This window comes from Magallana gigas, chromosome 3, assembly GCF_963853765.1.
Source record: "Magallana gigas chromosome 3, xbMagGiga1.1, whole genome shotgun sequence".
NCBI lineage: Eukaryota > Metazoa > Mollusca > Bivalvia > Ostreida > Ostreidae > Magallana > Magallana gigas.
In genome coordinates this window covers 29574561-29598636 of record NC_088855.1, presented here as the reverse complement: position 1 = coordinate 29598636, position 24076 = coordinate 29574561, and the positions used below count along the sequence as shown (strand labels likewise).

Genomic DNA, 24076 nt, shown 5'->3' with positions numbered 1-24076 from the left:
TTAAAACATTAACATATTATTGAAGTGAATTGTATTTAGCAAATATTGGTAATATCAATTCTTTTTGATACGAAACTAAACTTGTTGCTGGGACAATAATGATTGTCAACAATATGGCGGAAAAATAATGAAAGCAGGTGCTTGTGTTTTAGAATAAGCCTCAAGTTACAATGTCACTGGTCAGAACAGATTACAGTCTACAAAAACATGAGTGGGGAGACAGTAGGCGACAACGGCTCAAACGTAAATAATTCACATATAATAGATATCGGTCAAAATGGTCCGTAAAGGAAAATATAAAGATATGACCTGATGATTATGCTTTGAATGCTTTGTGGTTTGTTTCTGTTTTTCCATGTGTAACTAGAGTAAACTTTACTTTTATGTATATAAAAAGACCTTTTTGTAACTGTTGTGCTCTATATAATTTTAGTTCCCAAAATTGGTGATATTCCACAACCAACAATAGACTATGAAAAACTTCGAATGCTCTGCAGTATTGAAGGACTTAAAGGAAGGTATGGGCATATTTTGTTTAATCTTAGCAAGATTATGATTGGCACCTATCTTCACTGCAGGTCAAAATGTCATACCAAAGTAAAATTCTACTGAAAGCATGCGCGGATCCAGAAAATTTTTCCAGGGGGGGTCCGAAGGATAATTGTGTTTGCCAGGGGGGGGGTCCGAGGCATATTTTCGCGATAATTTTACTATGTAAATTTAATAAATTTTCATTTTCCAGGGGGGGTCGGGACCCCCCCGACCCCCCCTCTAGATCCGCGCATGGAAAGTAATGTTCTTTGTCATCAAGAACTAAAGTAAGTCACGTTCAGTCACGTGTTTCTGTTCTGTCCTGATGATGATGCTCCAGCCCTCAAGGCCTCTTGTAGTTTGGCTCTGATTTCTAGAGCAAGTGATCTGGTTTGTCTGGTTGAAACGATTTATCATGTTTTGCCTTCTCCTGGGTCATTGTGCATATATCCAGTTCAAATAAGGTATTTTAACTCCTCTTTTCTAACCCTTTGCTGCTTAAAAGTTTCAATGTAAATTTAAATGGATTGACATTATATCATTATATCCTTGCTCTTCTTGCCTCTTTCTGACTGTCCTTTAATCATTAATATACCTTTTATTCAATTCTGTTCATTTTTTTAGCCAAAACAGGTCTTTCTACCTCCTCATATGTCCCAAATTTTCCCGACAGATCTTGCATTTCTTACCGGGGTACCTCAAATATTATCTCTCCATATTCGTTGCTTCATTTGGTTGTTGTTAATTCTTCTTGCAAAAGCTTAGAGTCCTTGCGTTTATGTGTCACTCACTGAATATAGGCATGCATCCCATCTTTTTGTGTAGATTTTTAGTACCATGCAGGATGTTGCAGCTCATTTTATTTAGGTCTTTCCAGAACTACATATGCTACTGGTGTTCAAATTAAAATCATTTGAACCAGGTCCATCACCCTACATTTTTATGTATTTGATGTACGTTTAAAACGTCTGTGCATATACTGTATTAATATGTGACTTAATTTAAAATGTTGCTATATGTGAATTATTTTTATTTTGAAGAGACCACACAGAATCAAGTGAAGAAGCTCATCAAGAATTTATGAGAAACTACCAGGAAATATTTGCTAAACCACCCAAAAAATCTGGTTATCCAAACCACTCTGAAAAAAGGAAGTAAGTTGTTTTAAACCTTTTGTAAATTTAAATTAGCATATGATAGTACATCTTACTAAAATTTTATTATTTAAAACAATTAATAATTTGCAGGATATAAAATATTGACTGTACAATTATATGTAGATAAGGTAAAATATGCTATAAAATGCTTTTATAAATCCATGCTTTGTAGACAACATTTAACTTTTCTATTTTAGTGAAATTAAGTCCTCAACTGCCAGTGTTACCAACAGAGCCACAGGTGAGTGGATGTATTAGGAGGATCAATGTCTTCTTATTGATTCAGACTTGTTAGCCAACAAAATATTTGTCATTGCTTTGAGTTGACACTAATTAATAGGGATCTTGCCGCAAAGTTGAGTAAATCAATTAATATCTTAAAAGTAGATATACTGCATTGCAAAAATGAACTTGTCTTCAATTTACACATGATGTAATTGAAATATTAAGTTAAACCTGTTTTACAAGGTGTCAAATTATTTGGCAGAGGAGATTGATATGTTCTATAAAAATAGAATATTTATGATTTATGAAGCAAATTATATTTAAATAAGTTTTACAAGCCATTGAATTGATGTAGATACTTATAGTGGCAAGGTTACGTAAAATGACATTAATTATATATACACATGTGTACTATCTGTATATTTGGAATCTAATTTTAAGAGCATTACTGCAGTACGTAGTATGTTAAAATTGGAATTTTTAGTAGGTACCCTTTGTTTAAAAGTACATGAAACTAGTAAATGCAGAATTGTATTTACAGGTATTCTTATAAGTAAAACTGAATGCATGTGTGTACTTTCAGGTAAAACATCAGAGGTGCTGAAACCCACAAGCAAGGAATATCCCATTGACACTGTGACACATGACATCAGAGATTATATGCCCCTGCTCCATAAACAAAGGAAGAGTGAAGACCCAGCACATGTACGACTGGACAATTTACGAACACTAAGAAAGCTACTAAGAAAACTGTAAGAAAACTTCAAATCCATTCTTCATAATAATGTCAATCAAATTGGATAGGGGGAATGAGGATGGAAATTTTGATGGTTTTTGTTTAAAATTTTCAGGTTCTTATTGATGACATAAATTGATTCTTAAAATATGATAATTTTTTGCAGGCCATTTGAGAGATCACTACCAGATATAGAGAAAATATTCTCAATTCTACAGACATTTGATTTCTTCAAAGATAAGATTCCACCTAAAGTTCTCCGAGAACTTTGTGTTGTTGGTGTTCTTGAACAGTGGAAAGAACCAGGGTTTACAGGTTTGTGTACATTGCAAATAAGACAAATTCTTTGGGTGTTGAATAGAGTTGAATATGCTTAATTGAACTTTATGACATATTTGTAGAAAATTTAAAAATTTGTGAAAATGTTTAGCAGATATCACCATATACCAAGTAATAAATTCTTGAATTTATTATATTGTAAGCATTCCACGTGATGATTTCCCAACACTCTGTACAGTTCTTTGCATTTAAGAAAACGTATATCAGTATCTTTAAAGAACATCTTTTATCCTTTGCCAAGGTTAAGCATTGAGAAGTTGGATAAAAAACTACACAACAAATCAAGAGAGATACTGTTCACATTTAACATTTTTTTTCTGGTATGCACATACATGTACATGCATGTTCACAAAGTAACTGTTCTAGTCAAAGATATTTGTGATATGTTGCAGTATTTGGAAAAGTTGGGTTACATATGGTGTTGAGGGGAGCTGTCAAACCAATAACTGACCCCCATTTAAATGAAAGCAATGAAGTCCCAGACTCGCGTAGTTCAACACCTCTTCTTCCAGAGAACAATGAAAAAGAGGTAAATTTGATTAAGATATTTTGACTTAAATTTATTTGTTTCAGATGAAAAAAAAATGATTTTTGTCTTTTTTATTTACTTAATTTGTATCTCAACCACAATGCCACTGCTTCTTGACAATGACAAATTCCCATGTCGAATACTACTAGCTTGACAATGATAAACCTTAAGATACTACTGGTAATACCATATGAACTACCAGTATATTGACTTTGACCTTGACCCAAAGGTTCTCCTTACTTTGTTATTTTTTTTTACAATACTTGATGAGAACCTTAGTAGACTCTTATTCTAAAACAAGACCATTTAGATTGATTACCGTGTACATGTATATGTTCAAAGATTATTATTACTAAAGGCCAAGATATTTTCATCTTCGCTAACCAAGGGTTTACAATAGGCTCCTCTCTGCTAGAAGCCTTCGTGGATTTAGTACAATTTTTCGTAGAGGAGAGGAGCAAATCTTAAACCTTTGGCTAGCAAAGATGAGATAATATAGAGCTGAGACAAAAAATTGACAAAAGCACAGATGTATAGGCGGACAAAACATAACATCCTGGTACATCACTGATTCTTGGACATGAATGCTAATTCTCTTTAAACTGTTGGCTTATCTAATTGTTTATACATGCAGTTGACATCATGATTTTTTTTATAGTTGGTTGCTGGTGATTGTTTCGGTACATTAGTTAAAGTATCAAGAGAACAAGGTTCAAAGTAAGTACATGTACATATAATTATACAATATATATATATAATATATATATATATATATTTATATATGTAAGACTAAACAGAAGTCATTGTTTTATGTATACAGTAAAACACGGTTATAACGAACACGCTTATAATGAATTGACTCTTAAAGTGAAGTGGCTTTATATTACATATTGTAAACTGACAGATATAACAAATTACGTTTATAACGAAACAAAATTGGCCATCCCGGTCACTTCGTTATAAGCATTTTTAATGTATTATTTTATTAGCATACCAGTACACTTAATTGCCTTGGTCAGTAAAAATCAGGAGATAGAAATTTTACTGTATATTTGCAGTAGTTTTTACCTGTACTGTATATATAAATGTTTTACACTTGAGAATCTTTTTACTAGCTACTTTATAATTTGGCTTAAGATTTAATGGGATTTACATACAGTATCAATTTGATTTCAGAATTTTCAGTGTTGTCACTGTGCAGCCAAATTGTGAATTCCTGAAGATATCATCCACAGACTATATGAGAGTGATCGAAGTATGTTACAATTGATTAAAATAACAAGTATTCTTTTTTAAAGGAATGATCAGCATGCAATATCATTGGTCAGCTCTAAATTTAATGCAAAGGCATTACGGCACACGCAGTAAACATGATTAATACTATATATACCATTTTGTTGATTTCCAAAATAGTAAGGCATGAGTAAAATTTACTTTCAATAGGCGAATTGTACTTCCAAATACATTGTAATATTTTTCCGCATGTAGAGAAAAATTAGATTTGATTAATGATGGATGTAACTGTATAAATGTTTTACTCTCAGGGCAAACGCATTAGAATAATGTTTTTTGGTAATCTACATGTACCTGGTACATGTAATTAAAGATTTACATGAAGCTATCATTGCATAGCAAATAAACTACCGGTAGTGCAGGGCCCTATTGTGTGCAAATAGTGAAATTTGCCAGATGCCTTATATGGACACAACTGTGATCGGCTATCATAAAAAAAATTCCTCTATGTATACACCTTACTTTTACAATTTCTAGTCAATTATTTAAAATTTTTTATTCATTTGCTGTATTCGTCTTTGTTTCATCATCATTTCAGCAAATAAAACAGCGGGAACATACGGAAAAGGTGAACTTACTATTATCCTGTGGACAATATCAAATGTGGCCAAAACAGCCAGTGCTGAAGGTAGCAGAGCTGATTGAGTGGATGAGTGCCCCTCCCAATTCATGTGAGTGCCCTGCTCAAACAGATCCCCTACCTGTCTAAATTTCAAAGTTTACATTAGATATTTACCAGTAGTTAAGTCTTCATTTGGTTTATCCATGCAATGCACAATATAAAAGAGGAAAGAAAATTAATTTGTATTAAAATGGACAAGCAAACTTCTTTGCACTTATTCAAAGATTTTTTGTGATAATTTTTTTTTTTCATTTTTACCCCATTTCCTTTAAACAGTACTGGTCAGTGAGAAATATAAAGCTCCGTACATTGGCTTCATCAAGTCTGGAGTCTGCCATGTTCTCAAACAAGTAGAAGTCATGCATACTCATCCTAATGGACAGAGGGTAATTTTTCTCTCCATTTTCAGAGTAATTTTTATGCATGTAATTTAATGCCCACCAAAAATTTTAAGAGATGTGCCAAATATGTACTTGCAATATGTTAAATCACCAATATTTGAGTCATATTCCTTTTGATTGAATTTAAAACATTTACCGGTATACATCATTTGTTTGCTATTAATACTATCTTTCAGTCATATACTTGACAAATTACTTTTTTGTTTGACAGGAAAAGAAAACCAAACAAGTGGTTGTGGGGAAACTGAAGGAGTCACAGTCATTTTCAGAACTGAGTGTACTTTTAGACGAACCAATAGACTGCACAATCCTGACGGATAAAAACGTTGAGCTAGGAATCATCAGAAAGGAAAGAATCACAGGTATAACTATCATGTCAATGAAATGATTACCGTGGTAACGGTGAAATTCATTGTTAATCTTCTGTTTATAACACAAACACAAGTGCACTGTTAACATACATGGATGCTCCAAACTATAATGTATATGACTGTAAAGGATTTAAAGTAATTAGCTTATGGAATATCATATATAAATTAATTGAAAAGGAATGTGCTTGTTCTGTACTGTTTGGGTTATTAGTGCTCCTAGAGTTATTGCCCTTTAATATTGCTTCTTTTTTCTTTTACGCAGAATTGGATGATGATACAAAGAAATTGTTTCAACAGTCTGCAGAACCTACCTTTGGAAATTTAAAAAAGGTAAGAGAGAGAGAAAGAGAGAGAGAGAGAGAGAGAGAGAGAGAGAGAGAGAGAGAGAGAGAGAGAGATGCACCTAATATTGAAATTTCCAGATGTTAAATCACATTGATGATTTTGGTCCTACATTTGAACATTCCAATACTTTTACAGTACTGTACGTCAGTTGGCAATACTCAAATACTATAAATGGATTTAATTTCATCTTGGTTTAATTTAATTGTATTATTTCATTGAAATTTAATCCACATAAAATCTAACCATGAAAACTAATTTTAAATAGATTTTGTGTAAAGTTAAAACCATAAAGACATTATTTTATCTGTTTATATACAAGAAACTGACACTGTAAATTCCTTATATTACGCAAGTACTTAATTCCGCGATCCCGCTGTTTTGTATCAAATCGCGAGAATATAAAATCGCAAACGCAGAACATTTATCAATATTTTTATTGTTCCGAACTCTCAGAAAATAATAGTGGGGTTTTAAAATTCCTGAGGCATGCTTCTCGAGATTTAATGCGGATATAAATTCCTCGCGTTTAATTAGGAATTTACAGTAATTTAAATATGCAGATCAATTTAAACACTTTCAGATCAAACATATTTCAATTATCATCCCTATTCTCTCTTCATTTGTAAAAACAGTAAGTTGTGATGTTGATGTTATCCTCCTAAACTGTTTTATCTTAGTTTATTAAATATTTTTTCAGAGTGACATTCAAGAAGAATACATTAACCAGAAACTAAAGAGTGAGTGGTCCCAGTTTAAGCGTGGGGTTGTGATGGACGTCATAAATTCTCGGGGTATACGACCTGGATATGGCAAATGGTCAATGTCCTCCGGAAAAGATAAAATGTGATTTTAAAAAATGGTGTGCCAAATAAATTATTAACTTTATGATTATGAATATTTGATGGAATGATGTAAACTTGATTCTTTGTGACTATTTACAGTGCCCTATTTTTATTCTTGGTCTCAATCAAAGTTGCATTTTATTAAAGCTGAACACCACTCGTAAATAGGCACTGTCCGCCATATTTCTCTTTCATCACAGCTGTCCCTACAACCCCTATATAAGGCACAGACCTCTAAACAGTTCAAAGTACTTTGCTGTAGAGGTCTCACCTGTGTGGACGTACATCTCGCCTCGCTGTGTTACTCGGTCGCGATGAAATTATCAAATTTTACGCACTTTTTTAAAGCCAGGAGAATACAAACATCAAATAATTTGGTCAATGCATTATTTACAAACAGAGTATGCACATAGAATAAGAAATAAATGCATAAAATCGAAAGACCACGAGAGGAATACTACACGTCGGCCACGAGTTTCAGGTGTGCAATCGGGTGTATCGGAATCGAAGGGTTTATATACCAGGTATCTGTGTGACGGTGCCTATTTACGAGCGGTGTTCAGCTTTAATATTGAGATGAAGATTCAAGCTCCTCTTCATTTTCCTATTTTTTATATAAAGAACTCATCTTTTTTTTATCTTTAACAAATTATGTTTTTGAAATTCATATATAATTGAATATAATGTTATGATTTACCGTTGTTGAATGTTTGACATAACTGTGATAATTATGTACAGATTATATGGAAATAAAAGCAATTCTGTTGTCAATGAATGCTTTTTAAAGGGACGCAACTCCAACAAGGACTATGCATAGTCAAAACAGCTGAACATTTAATAATAGAATAAAAATTCTACAGGATATTTACTGGTATTTATTTTAACTCATGAATACACAAAAACAAATGTTTGTTGATTCCATTTCTCACTCATAATCAACAGTAAGCTCTATCTCTAAGTACAAGTCCTGCAGAATCTCCAAAACACTGTTCTGAATGGATTCCACTTGATCTGGTGGGCAGTAGTCATCTTGGCTGGATCTGTCAAACAGGGAGAGATACCATATGAAATTATTACCTAATCAAAGGATTTTGTTGTTTTATTACAAATTAAATATTTGCGTCTATTTTGAACTGCCGGTCAATAGACTGTGATCTATAAAACCGCCAGTCAATAGACTGCGATCTATTGGACCGGCAACGTATTTCAGAACGCGGGTATGTTAATGTTACATCCTTTCGATAGTTCTCAGGGAATGCATATTCCTTTACGTAGACGCTGTTTTTAGTACTTGGTGAAACCAAATTCAATGTTATCAAAATGGAGTATCAAATAATCAACAGTTTTAAAGCCTCAAATAAGGTAAATGACTATTTAAAATCTAATGGGTTTAAGACTCCCCCTTCTTTGTGTAAACTAATATTAAATTGAGATGTTGTAATGCAATTAACAGGTTCTGTGCATGTAAAAGATGAAAAAAATCTTACTAGTATATTACATAATGGCACGAAAACCATCTGCAATATGCAAATTGTAAACCCTGAAAACTAAAAAAGGAATTATGTAATAAAACAATTATTTAATGCTTGAACAGTCAAAAGACCAGAATTTTTTCCCTTGGTGAAGGGAACAGCTCAGTATGATCTATTGCCCTCGGCCAACTTAGCTGTTCCCTGCACCTCGGGAAAATATTCTGGTCTATTGACTGCTCAAGCATTAAATAATTGTATACTATGCGATCCATATACCAGGTAATTAATATCATATTCATAACATGTACCTTCAAGTTTAATACTGGTACTTGAATGAGCATGTTCAGCTACATTTTACATTTTCTTAATTTTCCGTAATTTGGCCTGACTAGGTCACTGTTTACCACCTCATGCGTCTTCCGGGGCACAAAGAGGATAGGTAAATAAATAAGGTCACCCATAATACTCATAATATTATAACATTTACTACCAGTAAAAGTGTTCTCAATTCTGGCAAATAATCAAGATCATTGCACACCTTGCCATTGTAATAATGGTTGGTCTTTTGAGGTGGGACAGGAATTCTTGAGTTGCGTCGACCAAGAGATTTATCTGCTCCTGACTGCTGACATGGTGGGGGAGCTCTGTGTCGTCACAGGTACATCCCGCCTCGTGCAAGAGGTCAAAGTTCACGGCATCACCACCCTCTGTCTGACAAGATTGCAGGTCCTCTACCAAAGCTTTTATCTGATTCGCTCTTCAAAAAACACAATATAAAAGATCAATGCAGAAGTTTTGTACACAATTGTACAACTAAAAAAAAATTCATGTTTATATATTTTTTTTCCCAAAAAGGAGCTCTGTAAATATGACAACTTACTTAGGATGGCTTAGCAATGGTTCTGAACATTGTGAAAACTTCAGGAACTCCTGCTTTAAATAATTCAATTCCTTTTCCCTTTTAACTACACAAGCCTCAATATCCTACAATTTAAAAAAAATTAATAATGAAAAATGTTCAAAATGAAAACTTTTTTTCACATCATCTGTATCATTATATAAACAAATTGATGATCTTTTTTTCTAATTATATACAAACCTCATCTGAATTGCTGGTGGGTGCTTGAAATCTGTACAGTTCCTGTAGTATTTTATACTGTGAAGGAGTGTACACCTCCAGAAAAGGGTTTTTGGTGGAATAAAAGTCCAAGTCAATATCTAATATTAAAGTTCCGTCCGAGAATTCATTCAACAGACTGCTGATATCTTTTAAAGACTGTCTGAATTTATCATGGGTAATATCACATGAGGAAGATTTCTGGCTTCCACTAGGGCCTGGGGAGTCATTTGCATTGTCTATAAAAGTTTCTGAATGCAAATCAGTACATGTACAATGTTTTTTTATTTCACCATCATTCAAGTCTCGTCTTTCACCAGTCACCAATTTGTCTTTTTCTGAGTATCTTGATTCTCCTGTCTGCAGTAAATCATTACGTAAACCTCCACATTTCACACATGTATTGTTAGTTTTTTCATTAACAGAATTTCCCGTCACACATTTATCAACATTATTTTTATTCTGTTTGCTATCAGTCTCTCCACCAGCTAATTTTTCCTGCACTTTACTGCTTTTGTTGATTTGTCCCTTAATAGCTGCCTCTTTGACATTTCCCTTTCTAACATTCCCTTTGTGTTCTTGCTGTGTATCTTCCGCTGATTTGTACAAGCCTGATTCCTCTCTCCAGCCATTTGGCCTCAGAGTAAACACAACGAGCTGGACCAGTTTCTTATTTGTCAGCTGTGATTCCGGTCTGTACAGTGTTTCACTCACAAAATAAGATTCCTTGCAGCTGCACCTGATGGTAACGAAAAGTTTGGTTTAGCTCATGATGTTCATACTAAACTAAACATATTGGTACATGTACATGTATTGCAATCTTTGCTTATTACTTCTAAGAACATTCAAATCTTTCACACAATCACAGTCTGACTATAGCCAGCTCCTACTAATTCCCTTCATTGTAGGGTCCCTACAACGAATGAATTAGTAGGGGTTGGCTTTAGTCAGACTGACTTAATCATAACAGATCATAATCTGTGTCAAGTCAATATTGTATAGCAATACAGTCCATTCTATTGGATGGAACATGTGACACCCAAGGAAAATAATCTGTGATATTGATATTCAGTTCCATTCAAGACCTTGCACAAGAAAAATATTGTGATGTTTGCTTCTTAATGCTAGAAGGGTGACAATACTTAAAATTGCAATTTCAGCTACACACTGACAACACTGTTCTTCAATGCAAAAGAGAATCAAATTTTTACAATGCATTCTAAGCAGTATGTTAGTTAACAGAATTATCGGTTTTCAGACAGAACATTATAAATATATCTGGTATTTTTGTCATTAACTATATTTGGCAATTTTCATGACCATTTTTTATTTCTCAAAAAATAGTAAATGCATGCATATTAAATATTATGTTGGTAAATATAAAAAAAGGCTTCTGAAAAATTAAAACATTGCAGATTTACTTCTTCTTTTTTTTCTTTCTTTTTTTTACAAAATTGGCAAAAAAAGTGTTTTAAAAAAAACATATACATGTATTTATGGCACACTGTACCCACCTTAAAGTTCCAGTGGTGACACATTTGCCGACATAGAAGTGGATGTTGTTGTCCTCTATCTGGGAACACCATGGGGGTTTGACCCACAGAATCACACTTATATGACCAGCATAGATCATTGGCATAATCCAGTTTTCTATGCTTATGTTTCTGAAAACATAAAATACATGTGTAATTCAATACATGTTTGTGTTAATTGTGGCATGTAATTTAATATGTGTTACATGTATCTGATTTCTTTCAATTACATGTAGTGAGTAAACATATTATTACAGTAAGAATATAAAATTTGGCTGGTTTCACTAAGAATTTCTATGTAAACATGAATTTATTTATAAAAGTAAGTTTAAACAATTTATTAATGAGGAGTTGGGCACATTTGATAATTTTTAAAAGTATCTGATTTATAAACTCTGATTTTACTCATGCAGTCTTCAAATTCTGTCACATTGTCAACATTTGGAACATCGATCCTCAAAAGTTCTTAATTCTTATGAAGAAATGAGTTACCTCCCTTAGAGTAACATAATTTTGGTATTGATAAAGCAAGGGTTGATTAAGCATGTTTTCAAAATAAAGCATAATTTGAAAGTGTAGTTTGCGTTAAAGAATTTGACACATATATGACATTTTATCCTTCAGGTGTCCATCAGACAATTATCTTTTTTTTTAACATCAGTCCAATACCATTATTTATGTACATTTATCAATACATGTATTTCAGATCCGTGCTATATACCGGATATTGTTGAAGAACATTATCATATGATATAATTTATATAACAGACATGTATTCTTTCCATTCCCGGTAATTTGTCACACAAACACTATATGGCTGACAATCCTCACTATAAACTGATAGTAAATGGGCGTCATTGATATTTCATATTTTTAAAAACAATTTAGAAATAAATGATTACATGTACAGTATTTACTCGTATAGGATTTCTTTGTTAAAAGTCTCATCTGCTGGCATATCCTTTGGAATGAGCATGTCTGGGTGAGAGTCAAAATGCACAAACACAAGGTTTGAAAATGGTAGATGGTGACTTCCAATAGCTCTGTGAATGTATGGTAAAACCTGGTGGTGAAAAAAAGGAAAAATGAACAAACATCATACGTTTCAGTCACAATGACACATTATTCTTAACTTCTGAATCATACAATGTATTTTCTTTTATCATCATTTTTGGGTTTGCATTAGAAACTTTTCAAAAATGCATTCTATGACACGAATTTTGCAATGACATGAAATTTTACTCGAATTAAGAAGAAAAAAAAATTATTTGTATTCATTATTACATGTACATTTATCATAGCACAATATTAGACAAACATCATCATAGCTAGCTTTAATCACTCTTAACACATCTAGCTGCAGGTCTGCAGCTGTACAGAAAAAATCTTCTTCCAAAGTCGGTGAGCATGTTTAACATTGTTTAAGAGCACGTTTAACTCAAGATAAGTGATGGCATCAGGAAGTTTATCATGTATGGTCATGTAATCATGGTACTAGTATGTCTACAGTTTTTAGGTATTTTCAATTTTCACCAAAGGATGTGTTTAGACAGAGACATAATAATAACATATGTTATTAATGTCTCTGGTATTGAAAACGATGGTAAACGGTTATATATTAGCGCGAGTGTTTCATTTGTCGTTAATTAAAAGTGTTTGAGTACGTAATCTTAAGAAGCAGTAGCGATTGTCATCCCGAATCCCCCCCCCCCCCCCCCCTTCTCCATGTCTACATTACAATATTAAAGTGCAATATTACCTCATTGTGATCTTCAACAATGTATAACGGTAAACGTCTGTAACTTTTTATCTTTTTTGTTTTACTCATTTTTAAAAGCAAAAAACTAGCTTAGGAACTTCAAACTAGTGATTTCTTGGCCTTTTGTTTACTTCACGTCTCCTCCATGGAGGCTGCCATTTTGTTTAGATTGTTAGCTCGGTCAATAACCAATTCGTGAAGTCTAAGTTAACCCCGGCCCCGATTTTCGCTAAAAAATACATGTAACTCAGGTTATGCCGTCTAAAGATATCAGATACTTTTATGGGATATCAAATTTTGTGAAAGAGAACGTTTTAAATTGATTCTACGGAGATTAAGTAGGCCTACAAAAATCTAAACTTTATTTATCCCTTTTTTTTTTTTACTTTTTAAGTCAATAGAAGAAATAAGGACATACATTATTTGTGCATATACTGTACACACAGATTCAATGGGGTATAGCGGACATAGTTTACTTGCAAAATCAGACATTTTAAATATTAACAATGTTTAGTTATGTTAACTTATAGTCCCAAGTTATTGCTTCCATCACTTTTTGCTGATTTTTAATAAAAATATATATACATGTGAATAAAATACAGTTGAAATCGATAAAAGGGAATACATCCAAGATATCTTTATTGAACAATTATCATTATTCACTCATAAAAGTTCACAGGAACGAAAACAAATTTCTTACGGAGATTTATATTGGGAAATGTTTACATTTTTTCTCCATTCGAAAGTACTCGGGATACCTCGCGCAATTTTTTTAACGTTATCATCCAGGCTTATTAATGGCTGATGCAATTCAAAATCCCCTTAGACTTTCTATTTTTGGATGTGTATTGAAACCTGAAGCGGTAGAGGGGGAGTTTCAATACAGATAATCTGGACATTTTTCATATTAGTGGATGAACATAGTTTGAGCACAAAGGTATTTATGATAATCGAAATATCAAACAAAAAGTGGTGGAAGAAAAAACTCGGGACAAAGTATAAAAGTATAATCAAAGAAAATTAATGCAATTTATACAATTGCCTATATCAAAAAATTCTTAATTATCTTACACGACATCGTTAAAATCTTCAGGTTTCGTTAGGTATATACAGAAAAATCGTTAGTATGCAATAAAAGTTGGATATTTGACTATTTGAACCACTATTTAAACCAAAGAAATCCGAAATCATGTTCTACAGGTATTGTAGTACACGTTTACATTGAATTAATTTTGTTTTAACGTAGTCTTCGTATAGAAAATTTGACAAATATCTTAATTTGTGACTTTTCTAATACAATCATGTATATAGCCGCACATATTAAAAAGACATTTTGTGGAAGTGTTATATCCGTGGTAACGCGTAGGTCCGTGTGTTTGATTTTATCGGCGGTCGTTGGATCGATTAAAAATTTCACCGAGTATAGTATATTTATTTTGTGTTCACATAAGCACGATAAGAATAGAGAGCCTAAATAACATCTACCAAATCTGCTGGATTTTTTTTTCTTGAAAATTATCTTGTATTGTTCTGAGTATGAGCACATCCGGTATAAAAAAAACAAAAAACCCTTTTTAATAACACTAGAATCTATTCATCCTGAATTTATTGCATTTTGCTGGAAGTTATCGCGATTTAGAATATCAATTGTAATCATATTCAATCTCGGTGCAGCTTTCTTGAATTTATGACAAATCAGTGGTTACAGATACCAGAATAAAATCAGTACCTAGATTTGAAATCATGTTTAATTTGAATTTATGACAAATCAGTGGTTACAGATACCAGTGTAGAATCAATACCTAGATGCGACAGTTGCCTGTATCTATTTTTAGTAACAAACACTTTCCAGTCAAACATGGGTGTAGGCAAAGATGCTATATTTCTAACCATATTTTAAAAAGAAGATAAAAGGGGAATTTAAAACTCTAGTGTATACACGAATCCCACAAGTCCTCTGCACCCCCCCCCCCCCAAAAAAGGCGAAGAAAACCCATTTACCTCTAACTATAAATATTTATTTTTCTTCATTAATTTTTTTATGGTGGTTGTTCAAAGAAATATGTCTCACTGGAAACTTTCAGACACTTTTTTTAGCCACTCCCAGTGCTGACGTGACGTTAATTTGTATACCCCCCCCCCCCCCTTGTAGTAGATTTCATAAATAAATGTAGCCGGATTTTATCTCAATAAGATTGTAATCTTCTTTTGTATATAACAAGCCCATATGTCATCCAGTTTTATATAGTTTCCCTAGCAACCTGCACCGGCCGGTCGATGCATAGACCAGGCCGTTTAGAGGAGATGAAAAATCGTACAGACGTCCCACCGTTCATCCAAAAGAAGCACTTGATCATAATTTGCCAAAGGAAGAAAACCTGTGCACTTGTAAACAGACGACGCAAGTCAAGTATTGATGTCCGATTTATGTTTTTCAGCAGCTTTACGGAATAGATAGAAAGTCTATTGATATCAGTATTAAAGAAGTGAACAGCTGATCATATCTGAAGATCGTAGCGTACCGGGCGATTAAAGTGGATGGAAAGAAAGAATTGTCATGCGGTTTTAGTGTTTAAGAAAAGAAAGAAAGAAAGAAGGAAAGAAAGAAAGAAATAATGAAAATCTGAATATGTGGTACATCTAGTATCGTAGCAAGATGTAGTATTTGGGATTCTTTGTTTTTGTTCAGTTCAAATTAAGATATATTGCAAATCTATCTAAATTACATGTAAATCTTTTTCGTTTAGGAATGATTAATAGCTCTGAGAGAGAGAGAGAGAGAGAGAGAGAGAGAGATATTTGTAGTCAGTAAGCTTTCTATCCCCCAGCTAGTTTTGAAGAAGCTTATGTTCACATTAGAATTATTGATCTGAGCCAAAAGGCAAGTAAAGTCATTAAATTAAAGACTCTCTGTTGATTTTGTGTAGTACTAATCACATTGAATAAACCTACCTTTAACACCGACCGAACTTGTCTCAGCGACTATATGCGACAGATCCTTTGCAAAACGTTTCAGGATATACTTATATTTCGTAACGTCAAGTGCTCAAAGTCTTAGAGAGATTTTTGTTTGTGGTATTTATGAACGTGCTCAGAACACATTGAGCATTAAAAGATCACTATAAAGATCACAGTAAACACAATTTAAACTTGTCCAGTGGCATTATAAGGTTTACAGAGAATTATAAAATTTCCAAGTTTTTTTTTTTTAACAACAAGTGTAGAATTAATCCATCGCTCAAAGAAAAAAATATTGAATAATCTTTACGAATCGGGATAATCGCTTATAGATATACTGATCGAAAGTAGGAAAAATCGGATTGCTGGTATATAGATATGATTATCTATGTTAATCTTGTCATTCCTCTAAAATTAACAAGTTGATATTTGACCATGCTTGATCTTATATTCCCGCGGCTCGATCGGTGAACATAACCAACCTACTAGAATTTTGATTATTGGTCAAAGTAGTAGAAAGACATTTCACGGAAGTAAAAAGGAAAATGACAATTGTAATTTCTTAAAAGGCCATAAAAACTCTCACATTAAGTACATTACATAATTAAGATATTTATATCAAATGTTTTGTTTTACATGCATTTGAGAGAGAGAGATAGAGAGAGAGAGAGAGAGAGAGAGAGAGAGAGAGAGAGAGAGAGAGAGAGAGAGAGAGATATGTAATTCGTTTTTACCGTGGGAGAAATATTTGAAGCATTCATTCAAATTAAAAATACAATGTTAGAAATAATAGATGTTCTTCACCTATAATGTAATAACCTTGGTACAGGTTTTTTTAAAAGTGTTTCTTGATCATCGTGACTCAACATAACGGTTAACGTGGGGGTAAAATTAGGACTGTTGTGAAATAATTGGAGCGATTTTACCAGAAAAAAGTACGTCTCTTCTATCTTTATAATTGTCTCAAAACACGCATAGCAGGTGTCGTGATTTAAAAAATACTGATCAAAGAATCCATAATCCGCTGAATTCAATTTTCTATTTCCACTTTGCGCTACCTACAATGGACATTTTTTTCAGAATTGGAAAGAATTCAGGTTTAATATACTAGCACACTTGTCAAAAAAAAAAAATTAAGATGTTTATAAATTAACCTTGCATTAAGTAGATCCCCTATTTAACACTTTATTTATTTTCTAATAATTCTAAATTTTTATTTTTAACCAAAATGGATGTACTTCACTGAATGGTCCGCTCACTGAGATTATTATAGAAAAAAACAAGTGCTTCTTTATTTTTTTCAGGTTTTTCCTACATGCATACAATTTCGTTGATCATACATTTACACAAGGTAGCAATGAGAACTTTTCCCAATTTTTACAAAATAGCTATCATGTGAACTCTTCAGTAAATGTATAGAAGTTAAGATTACCTTGTTTAATTAGATATTTAGAAGGAAAAAACCGACGCAGTTCGACAGGTTTTACTCTAAATAAGATACAACAATACGCCATGATTTTATTACAGTTTCTGAATGGACACTAGATAGAGTTATTCAAAAGGAATTTAGCGACAGGTACTCGCGCAGGTGCGCGAATCTGTGTAAAATAATTTCAATTATTAAAGAACCTTAACCCCCGTCACTTGATGTCAAATGATATCTTCAATTTTTCATTTTCTACAAGTAAAATGCTGGGCTAAAATATTCATGAAGTCATGCCCTCCATTGAAAGGAAAACTTAATCCCTTTGAAAAGCAATCTCTGGGGTTTTTTTCTGTACGATATCAAACACAGTTCATTGAAACGTACAACGACAGTGCACCTGTATCGTAAGAAGGTGTTAATTTCGCGTATGTATTATGAGAGAGAGAGAGAGAGAGAGAGAGAGAGAGAGAGAGAGAGAGAGAGAGAGAGAGAGAGAGAGAGAGAGAGAGAGAGAGAGAGAGAGAATTTGACGCATATACGCACATTAGCAGAAAAAAGCATAGATCATATGTATGTTTTAAGGTGAATTATACGGAGTGCACACAATTTAATTAAAGGTTAAAATCAAATTATACGTTCACACCAGATTATGAATGTGTAAACACCTTGTGATGTCAATTTAGTTTAAGTGTTAATTGTTAATTATAGTTATAAGGTAGAAAGGTATATTATTCTATAGATAAATTAATTAGGGAAGTATTATATTACATCGTTGTCTACCGCTCTCTTCCGATCGTCTTCCGTGACTCAAAACCCTTTGAATAAAATGAGAAACGAATCCTTAAACACCATGGACAAATACTTTAAAATAATTAAGAATGATTCTAATAACTGCAGGTGTCTGACATTCCGGGGCATTTTTTTCTCGATTTCAATTTTGAATTTTAACACACGAATCCCCCGATTGTATGTGTAGTTAATAGTCCTTGTTAGCTTTTGTTACAAGCCACTTCAAGTCATCTATTTACCGATGACGTATACATGAAATTGTGGACAAGTATCCCTTCACCTTTAACCCTCCCGCATAGATCCCCAAAACCAACACTTCTAGCGAGTAAAAAGCAGGTGCGAGGATTCCAAATCACGTCGCACCTGCCAGTCCGCCGATTTTGGGGGGAGATGTCAATATTTTCACATGTTTTGGTATAATTCTCGCCGTGTTTTTATAGATATTTAAGTTAAAATTGAGAGCTTATAAATTCTGACACACTTGCAGGTGTTTGTAGTATAAGTAAATATGATATGTAAATATAAAAGTAAAAAGCAGAAATAGTTACTGTATATAAATATACATGTATACGGTGGACAAAATACTTCAAAGTAATTTCCTCGTCTCTTTATGAATTCTGATACTAAAAGTTTGAATATATTTTTTTTTTCATATTTCTTTTAAATATAAAAAGCGTGTTTAAATACAATATCCATGTATAAACTTAATTTTTCTTAATTTGCAGCAATGGTAACCGCAAACGGTTTCAAGAAAGTAATCTGTTGACATTACTTTGCGATATGTCAAAAGGGCCTCTCGATAAAAAATACCAGTCCATCAATTTTTTGTTCCATTTACAGACAAAATCATCAATGCATTTAAATGAGGCGGGATATTGGATGTAGATGGCTTCACTTGGTTGCCGCCACGCGACCTTAATCGTCTGCTTACAAAACTGCTCGCGTGGCATTTCCCACCCGCGCGGGCAACCGAATCCCCTATCTACTTTGTCTTGTGCATGGTGTCAAGGCACTTGTGGAATATTAATGATGCTGATTTTTATTTGATGAAACCTTGATACGGGGGGACAAATGGCAAGACAGATAATGACTTGCTTAAACGTGTCAGCGATTTCATTCGTTTTAAGTATACCCCCCTTTTCGGTGAGAGCAGGTGAATTACAAACACAATATCTTTATTCGGAGTGGTTTATGTCTTTCACCCCAATGTAAAGAAGCTAGGATAAGGTGCGTAATTTATTTAATTAACGTAAACCTTTCCCTCCTAAGGTAAAAATCACCTGTCGTATGAAGAGAAAGTTAGGAAGACCACTTTCAAATTACACCTGCAGTTCGCACCTGCCGTGAAGGGGGGCTATTTAGCTAATGATATTTCAAAGATCTGATTCAATGGGAGTCGTTTTTAGAGAGCTTCTCCAAGATAAAAAAGAGGAGCAAGTTTAATCTATCTTACATAAAGAAATAATTCAAACATCGAACTGATCTGAAGTTAAATAGCTAAATGAATAATGCTCAAATTCTTTTTGAACAGCGCGAAAGGTCGGAAGTCGAATTTTAACAAGGTATATACCTGTCACAGATGATCCTATGAAAGAATGCTAATTGGAATTTAATTCAATGATTTTCCTATTCACTGAAGTTTCTATAAATAAAAAAAAAAACCCAGATCACAGGTATTTAAAATCATATATATATATTTATTAATGATTAAATAATCATACCATACATCAAGTCAAATGGAACATAAATACTATTGCAACCAATTAGCACTCCAAAAAATGCACACGGAACCCTCGGATTATGACTAGAGACACCCACGAGATTAACTTATCAATACAAAGTTCTGACACTGGATTTCTACACTAATAAAGGTTTGCTACAGCAGCCATCTTCGTGTTTTAACAACAGAGACATACGTGAAAAAGTCTTGCAACAAGACTTGCAACTGTATTTTTTGATGTCGGAATGAGTCTGCAGATGCGCGCGAAGATTTGAGCGGTCTGCAAACGCACGTGCACAGTGGTCACATCTGAAAGGTTTTTCTCCTGTGTGCGTTCGAATATGACCTTGGAGTAACCACGGGCGCGAAAATGCTTTCCCGCAGAGTTTGCATTTACATGGCAAAGTGTGAGTCCTGATGTGCATTTTCAATGCTCCTAGCGAGACGTAGGTTTTATCACAATACTTGCAACTGAACTCTTTCTTGACTTGACTTGCACAGTGGAATTGTTTGTGTTTTGTTAGCCCACTGAATGTTGCGTATACTTTGGTACACCCATCGCAATGATATCGCATTGTATCCCCCTCTTTTTCTTTCCTTTTTCCTGACACCGACAAATCGAGTTCATACGACATGGAGTTTTCTTCATAACTATTGTACTTAGAAACAACTGGATCAAAGGCCGAGGTCAGAACTTTTGAACTATTTTCGTCTACATTGTTAGATGTTTTCATCGATTTGGAGACAGGTACTGGGTATGGTAGATGGGGACTTGACAGCGGAGGCCGCTGGGGGAAAGCATGGCGCATAGCATTGAATGCTAAGAATGGGTCACCGAGTGCTTTCAACGGAAATTGGTGCTCTGACGTCATGGAATGGAATGGCGGAAATGCTGCTGGAAACCCGGGAATGGGCATGCCAAATGGAAGATAGGGTGAAAAATGAGGAGCCATTCCACGAAATAGGGAACCTGGCCATGAGGAAAAATCGTATGATGTGTGAGGAAAGCTGAGGGGAGGACAGGGCCCTAATCTTTCGGGCTGTTCTTCTCTGGACCGAGAGGGACCGGTTACACTGTGTGGCGAGGAATTCCGGGATCCGGAGGCCGAAGGAGATTTTCTCTCTGCAAATAAATAAAACAAATAAATCATTCAAAAATAGATTTAAAAAATAAATTTCATATTATATAAAGACAAGTAAAAAATACATTATATCGATTCTTAGAATTCCAAAAAATGTACTTGTATTTATTTAGCAATTATATTAGAGGCTGAATTTCCAATGCTGATAGAGAAAATGATTCGTTTTGTAGAAAAAGAGACTATACTTTTATTAAAACAATTTTTTAAAAGCCCTACGACCAACGAGGTTATTTTTTGTTTTTCACAGAGACATTTGTATTCATTTGTATACAAATACTTTGAAAATAGCCACTACAATACAACAGAAAATTATGGGACAATTACAGGACCATCCCTTTCCCCCTGAGGGCTGATCTGTATTCAAATGGCGACACACCACACACGTTTGACCAAACTAACATAATAAAACAGATACACCTGTTCCCAAATTATTCACGTTGTCTCTTGACTTATTTGCTATTAAGTCAAGTGGATATTTTTAATGTAAAAATTCTTTCAAGGATTTACCGTTTCTAAAATCTGTCAAAGAAAAGAAGGCATTGCAGGAGAATTTCTGAAATCTTATTGAACCCTCTTCAATCTTAATATCAATATTCAAAAGGTAATAGAAAACCCATTTTCATTACTGTTTTGACACACTTTTTTACTGCAGGCAGACAAATATTAAAAATAAAAATCATTCGACACATTTTTTTTCAAAATTAGGAATACAATTCGTATGAATTAAATAATTATTTTTATAAAATTCATAAAAATTGCATTTCTACTTTTGAAACAATAATGAAATCACTTTTAATTCTTACACAAAGCTCTTTGCATTACATACCTGTATTTGCCACATTGTTGCAGTTTTCGTCTACTTTTTTAACTTCTGGGTCGGTTCTGGTCAATTTGGGGGCTTTTGCTGGCACCCCGTCTTCTTCCTCGTCAGTTATTCCTAACATTTTGCTGATAGCGAATTTATGCAGACTGTCCCTCTCTTTGGGTATCTTTAGAATAGTTGTATCTGCGGCTGACTTATTACTTAAATCTATGGTCTCTTGCCCCGTACGATCGAGATCCATCTTGTAAATCTTTTAAACTAAACAACAAAAATTATGAGAACATTCCAGGACCCTTTTTCAGATTGAGAAACGCTTGGATAAACGATTTAGGTAACTCAGTGGACATGAAATGAACCCTAGTTCAATTGTCTCCAGATTCTTCTTTTTTAAAATCATGCTCTTACTACTGAAATACTACATTTACTTTCTTAGGAAAATCAGTTCGAGCCTTCGCCAATCAGAACGCGTGATTTCATGAAGTTTGACAACGCCTGACCCAATCAGATTTCGAAGCTCCGCCCCAATCTTCTCGTAAAAGGTGCTCGGGAGAATGGGTAACAGGTGTTTGGGGAAGTGTCCTGAAGAATTTTCTGTTTACACTTTATACAAGCACTGAATATCTCTAGGAAAACGCTGAAATTAAAACCACATGCATTTAATTTCACCTTTTAGTATCATTGTTTTAAATTTCGATGAAACTCAGAAGTGTCAGTGTAATGCTATCGTGTGTATGCATAATATGTTTTTTATTTACTAATTAAATAAATAGGTGTGATGGAGAAGAAAAACCCGCGAGAAATTGATACAAGGACGTGTCATCGACAGATTCCAACTGTTTTCTTTTCCTATTTCCACCAAGGTCCCACGTGTTAGAAATTAACAACTTCCGGGGAATACAGACGACAAGGTGTTACAATTCATGCCAAGTCTGATTGAAAGTAAATGTCCAAGTGACTGTTGTGTTGATATAACAAGTGTTCCATTGACACCCGTGTTTGCCCTGCGTATTTTGTCCACCCCCTCTGCATTTAAAAGACCTGCCAGTCCATCTTTTTCATTCAAATTAATTGGTCCTCTAAATACGAAGAACAACCTCTTCACATTCAGATAGCTTTAATCCGCCATTGTCGACGGAAATCTTTGAAAGAATAAATTCCCACTTTTCGAGTGATATATTATTCGTTATAAAGTTTAAAGTCACTGTAAACGTCTCGAGGCCATGTTTGCTTTTTAAAAAGAATTTTAAATTTCAATCTTACATTGGAAATTAAATCCTGCCAATATTGCCAATTAGATACCATCTTGAATCGTTTTTATTGATATAGTCGGATTCATGTAAGCCCTAACAAATACCTGTTACATATACTGCACCAGTTAGAGCGATTTTAAGTCTATTTTCTGAGCAAATATATTCATATTGCCAGATTAACTCCTCGGCAATAGGGAGAAAAAAAAACTTCGATGAATAGACTTAAAGTGCCTTTCTTAGGTAGCCATTACTTTTTCACATTCAGTTCAATTCAAGCTTTGAAATTATTAAACAAATTTTGAATAAATTTATCTTTGGAATATGAACGAAATATTACTAGTATTAAATTTACAAGTATTCTTTGCTACACAGTATTTCCCTTCGAAAATTTGAAATCATATTTTGAAGGAAGAGTATGAAAAATTCATTAGTTTTGTTCTCTGTGTTTTTCCTAAACAGTGGGATAAACGGAAGAAGCAGATAAAAAGCAGAAAATAATGAAACATATATTTTAACCAAATATGAAAGAATAAAACCACAATTTATTTTTTAACATCACAATTATGAAATTTGCTTTGTATGAGATGTGTCTATTGCAATTTGGGCTGAAACTTTAATTTTCTCGACTTTAAAACAATTAGTTGTTCTTCAACTGAACAAATGAAACAGAGAAAATTCAATAGTCGTTTATCACAAC

General features: G+C 33.6%; 3 protein-coding genes across 4 annotated transcripts; 1 reads left to right on the top strand and 2 right to left on the bottom strand.

Moving 5' to 3' along the window:
• Positions 1-82: 82 nt before the first annotated feature.
• Positions 83-7530, top strand: LOC105320151 (cyclic nucleotide-binding domain-containing protein 1). Its single transcript, XM_011417959.4, has 14 exons — positions 83-243; positions 434-518; positions 1572-1685; positions 1886-1929; positions 2497-2665; positions 2816-2964; positions 3381-3517; positions 4176-4234; positions 4694-4772; positions 5349-5481; positions 5709-5818; positions 6045-6195; positions 6467-6534; positions 7247-7530. Exons 1-14 carry the CDS (start codon positions 171-173, stop codon positions 7394-7396), a joined length of 1521 nt encoding a protein of 506 aa, XP_011416261.2. The 5' UTR covers positions 83-170; the 3' UTR covers positions 7397-7530.
• Positions 7531-8228: 698 nt separating this feature from the next.
• Positions 8229-13431, bottom strand: LOC105320153 (UPF0489 protein C5orf22 homolog). 2 transcript variants are annotated; one of them, XM_011417960.4, is made up of 7 exons: positions 13272-13431; positions 12430-12575; positions 11495-11644; positions 9963-10719; positions 9744-9847; positions 9402-9620; positions 8229-8431 (listed from the first exon to the last, which is right to left on the bottom strand). In XM_011417960.4, the coding sequence occupies exons 1-7, from the start codon at positions 13338-13340 to the stop codon at positions 8317-8319; spliced, it is 1560 nt and encodes a 519-aa protein (XP_011416262.3). In that variant the 5' UTR covers positions 13341-13431; the 3' UTR covers positions 8229-8316. The 2 variants fall into 2 exon arrangements, with proteins under 2 accessions (XP_011416262.3, XP_011416263.3); XM_011417961.4 differs by lacking the exon at positions 13272-13431 and having other exon boundaries at positions 12415-12554.
• Positions 13432-20148: 6717 nt separating this feature from the next.
• On the bottom strand, positions 20149-22563 carry LOC105320154 (zinc finger protein SNAI2). Its single transcript, XM_011417962.4, has 2 exons — positions 22133-22563; positions 20149-21287 (listed from the first exon to the last, which is right to left on the bottom strand). Exons 1-2 carry the CDS (start codon positions 22368-22370, stop codon positions 20302-20304), a joined length of 1224 nt encoding a protein of 407 aa, XP_011416264.3. The 5' UTR covers positions 22371-22563; the 3' UTR covers positions 20149-20301.
• Between the last annotated feature and the right edge of the window lie 1513 nt (positions 22564-24076).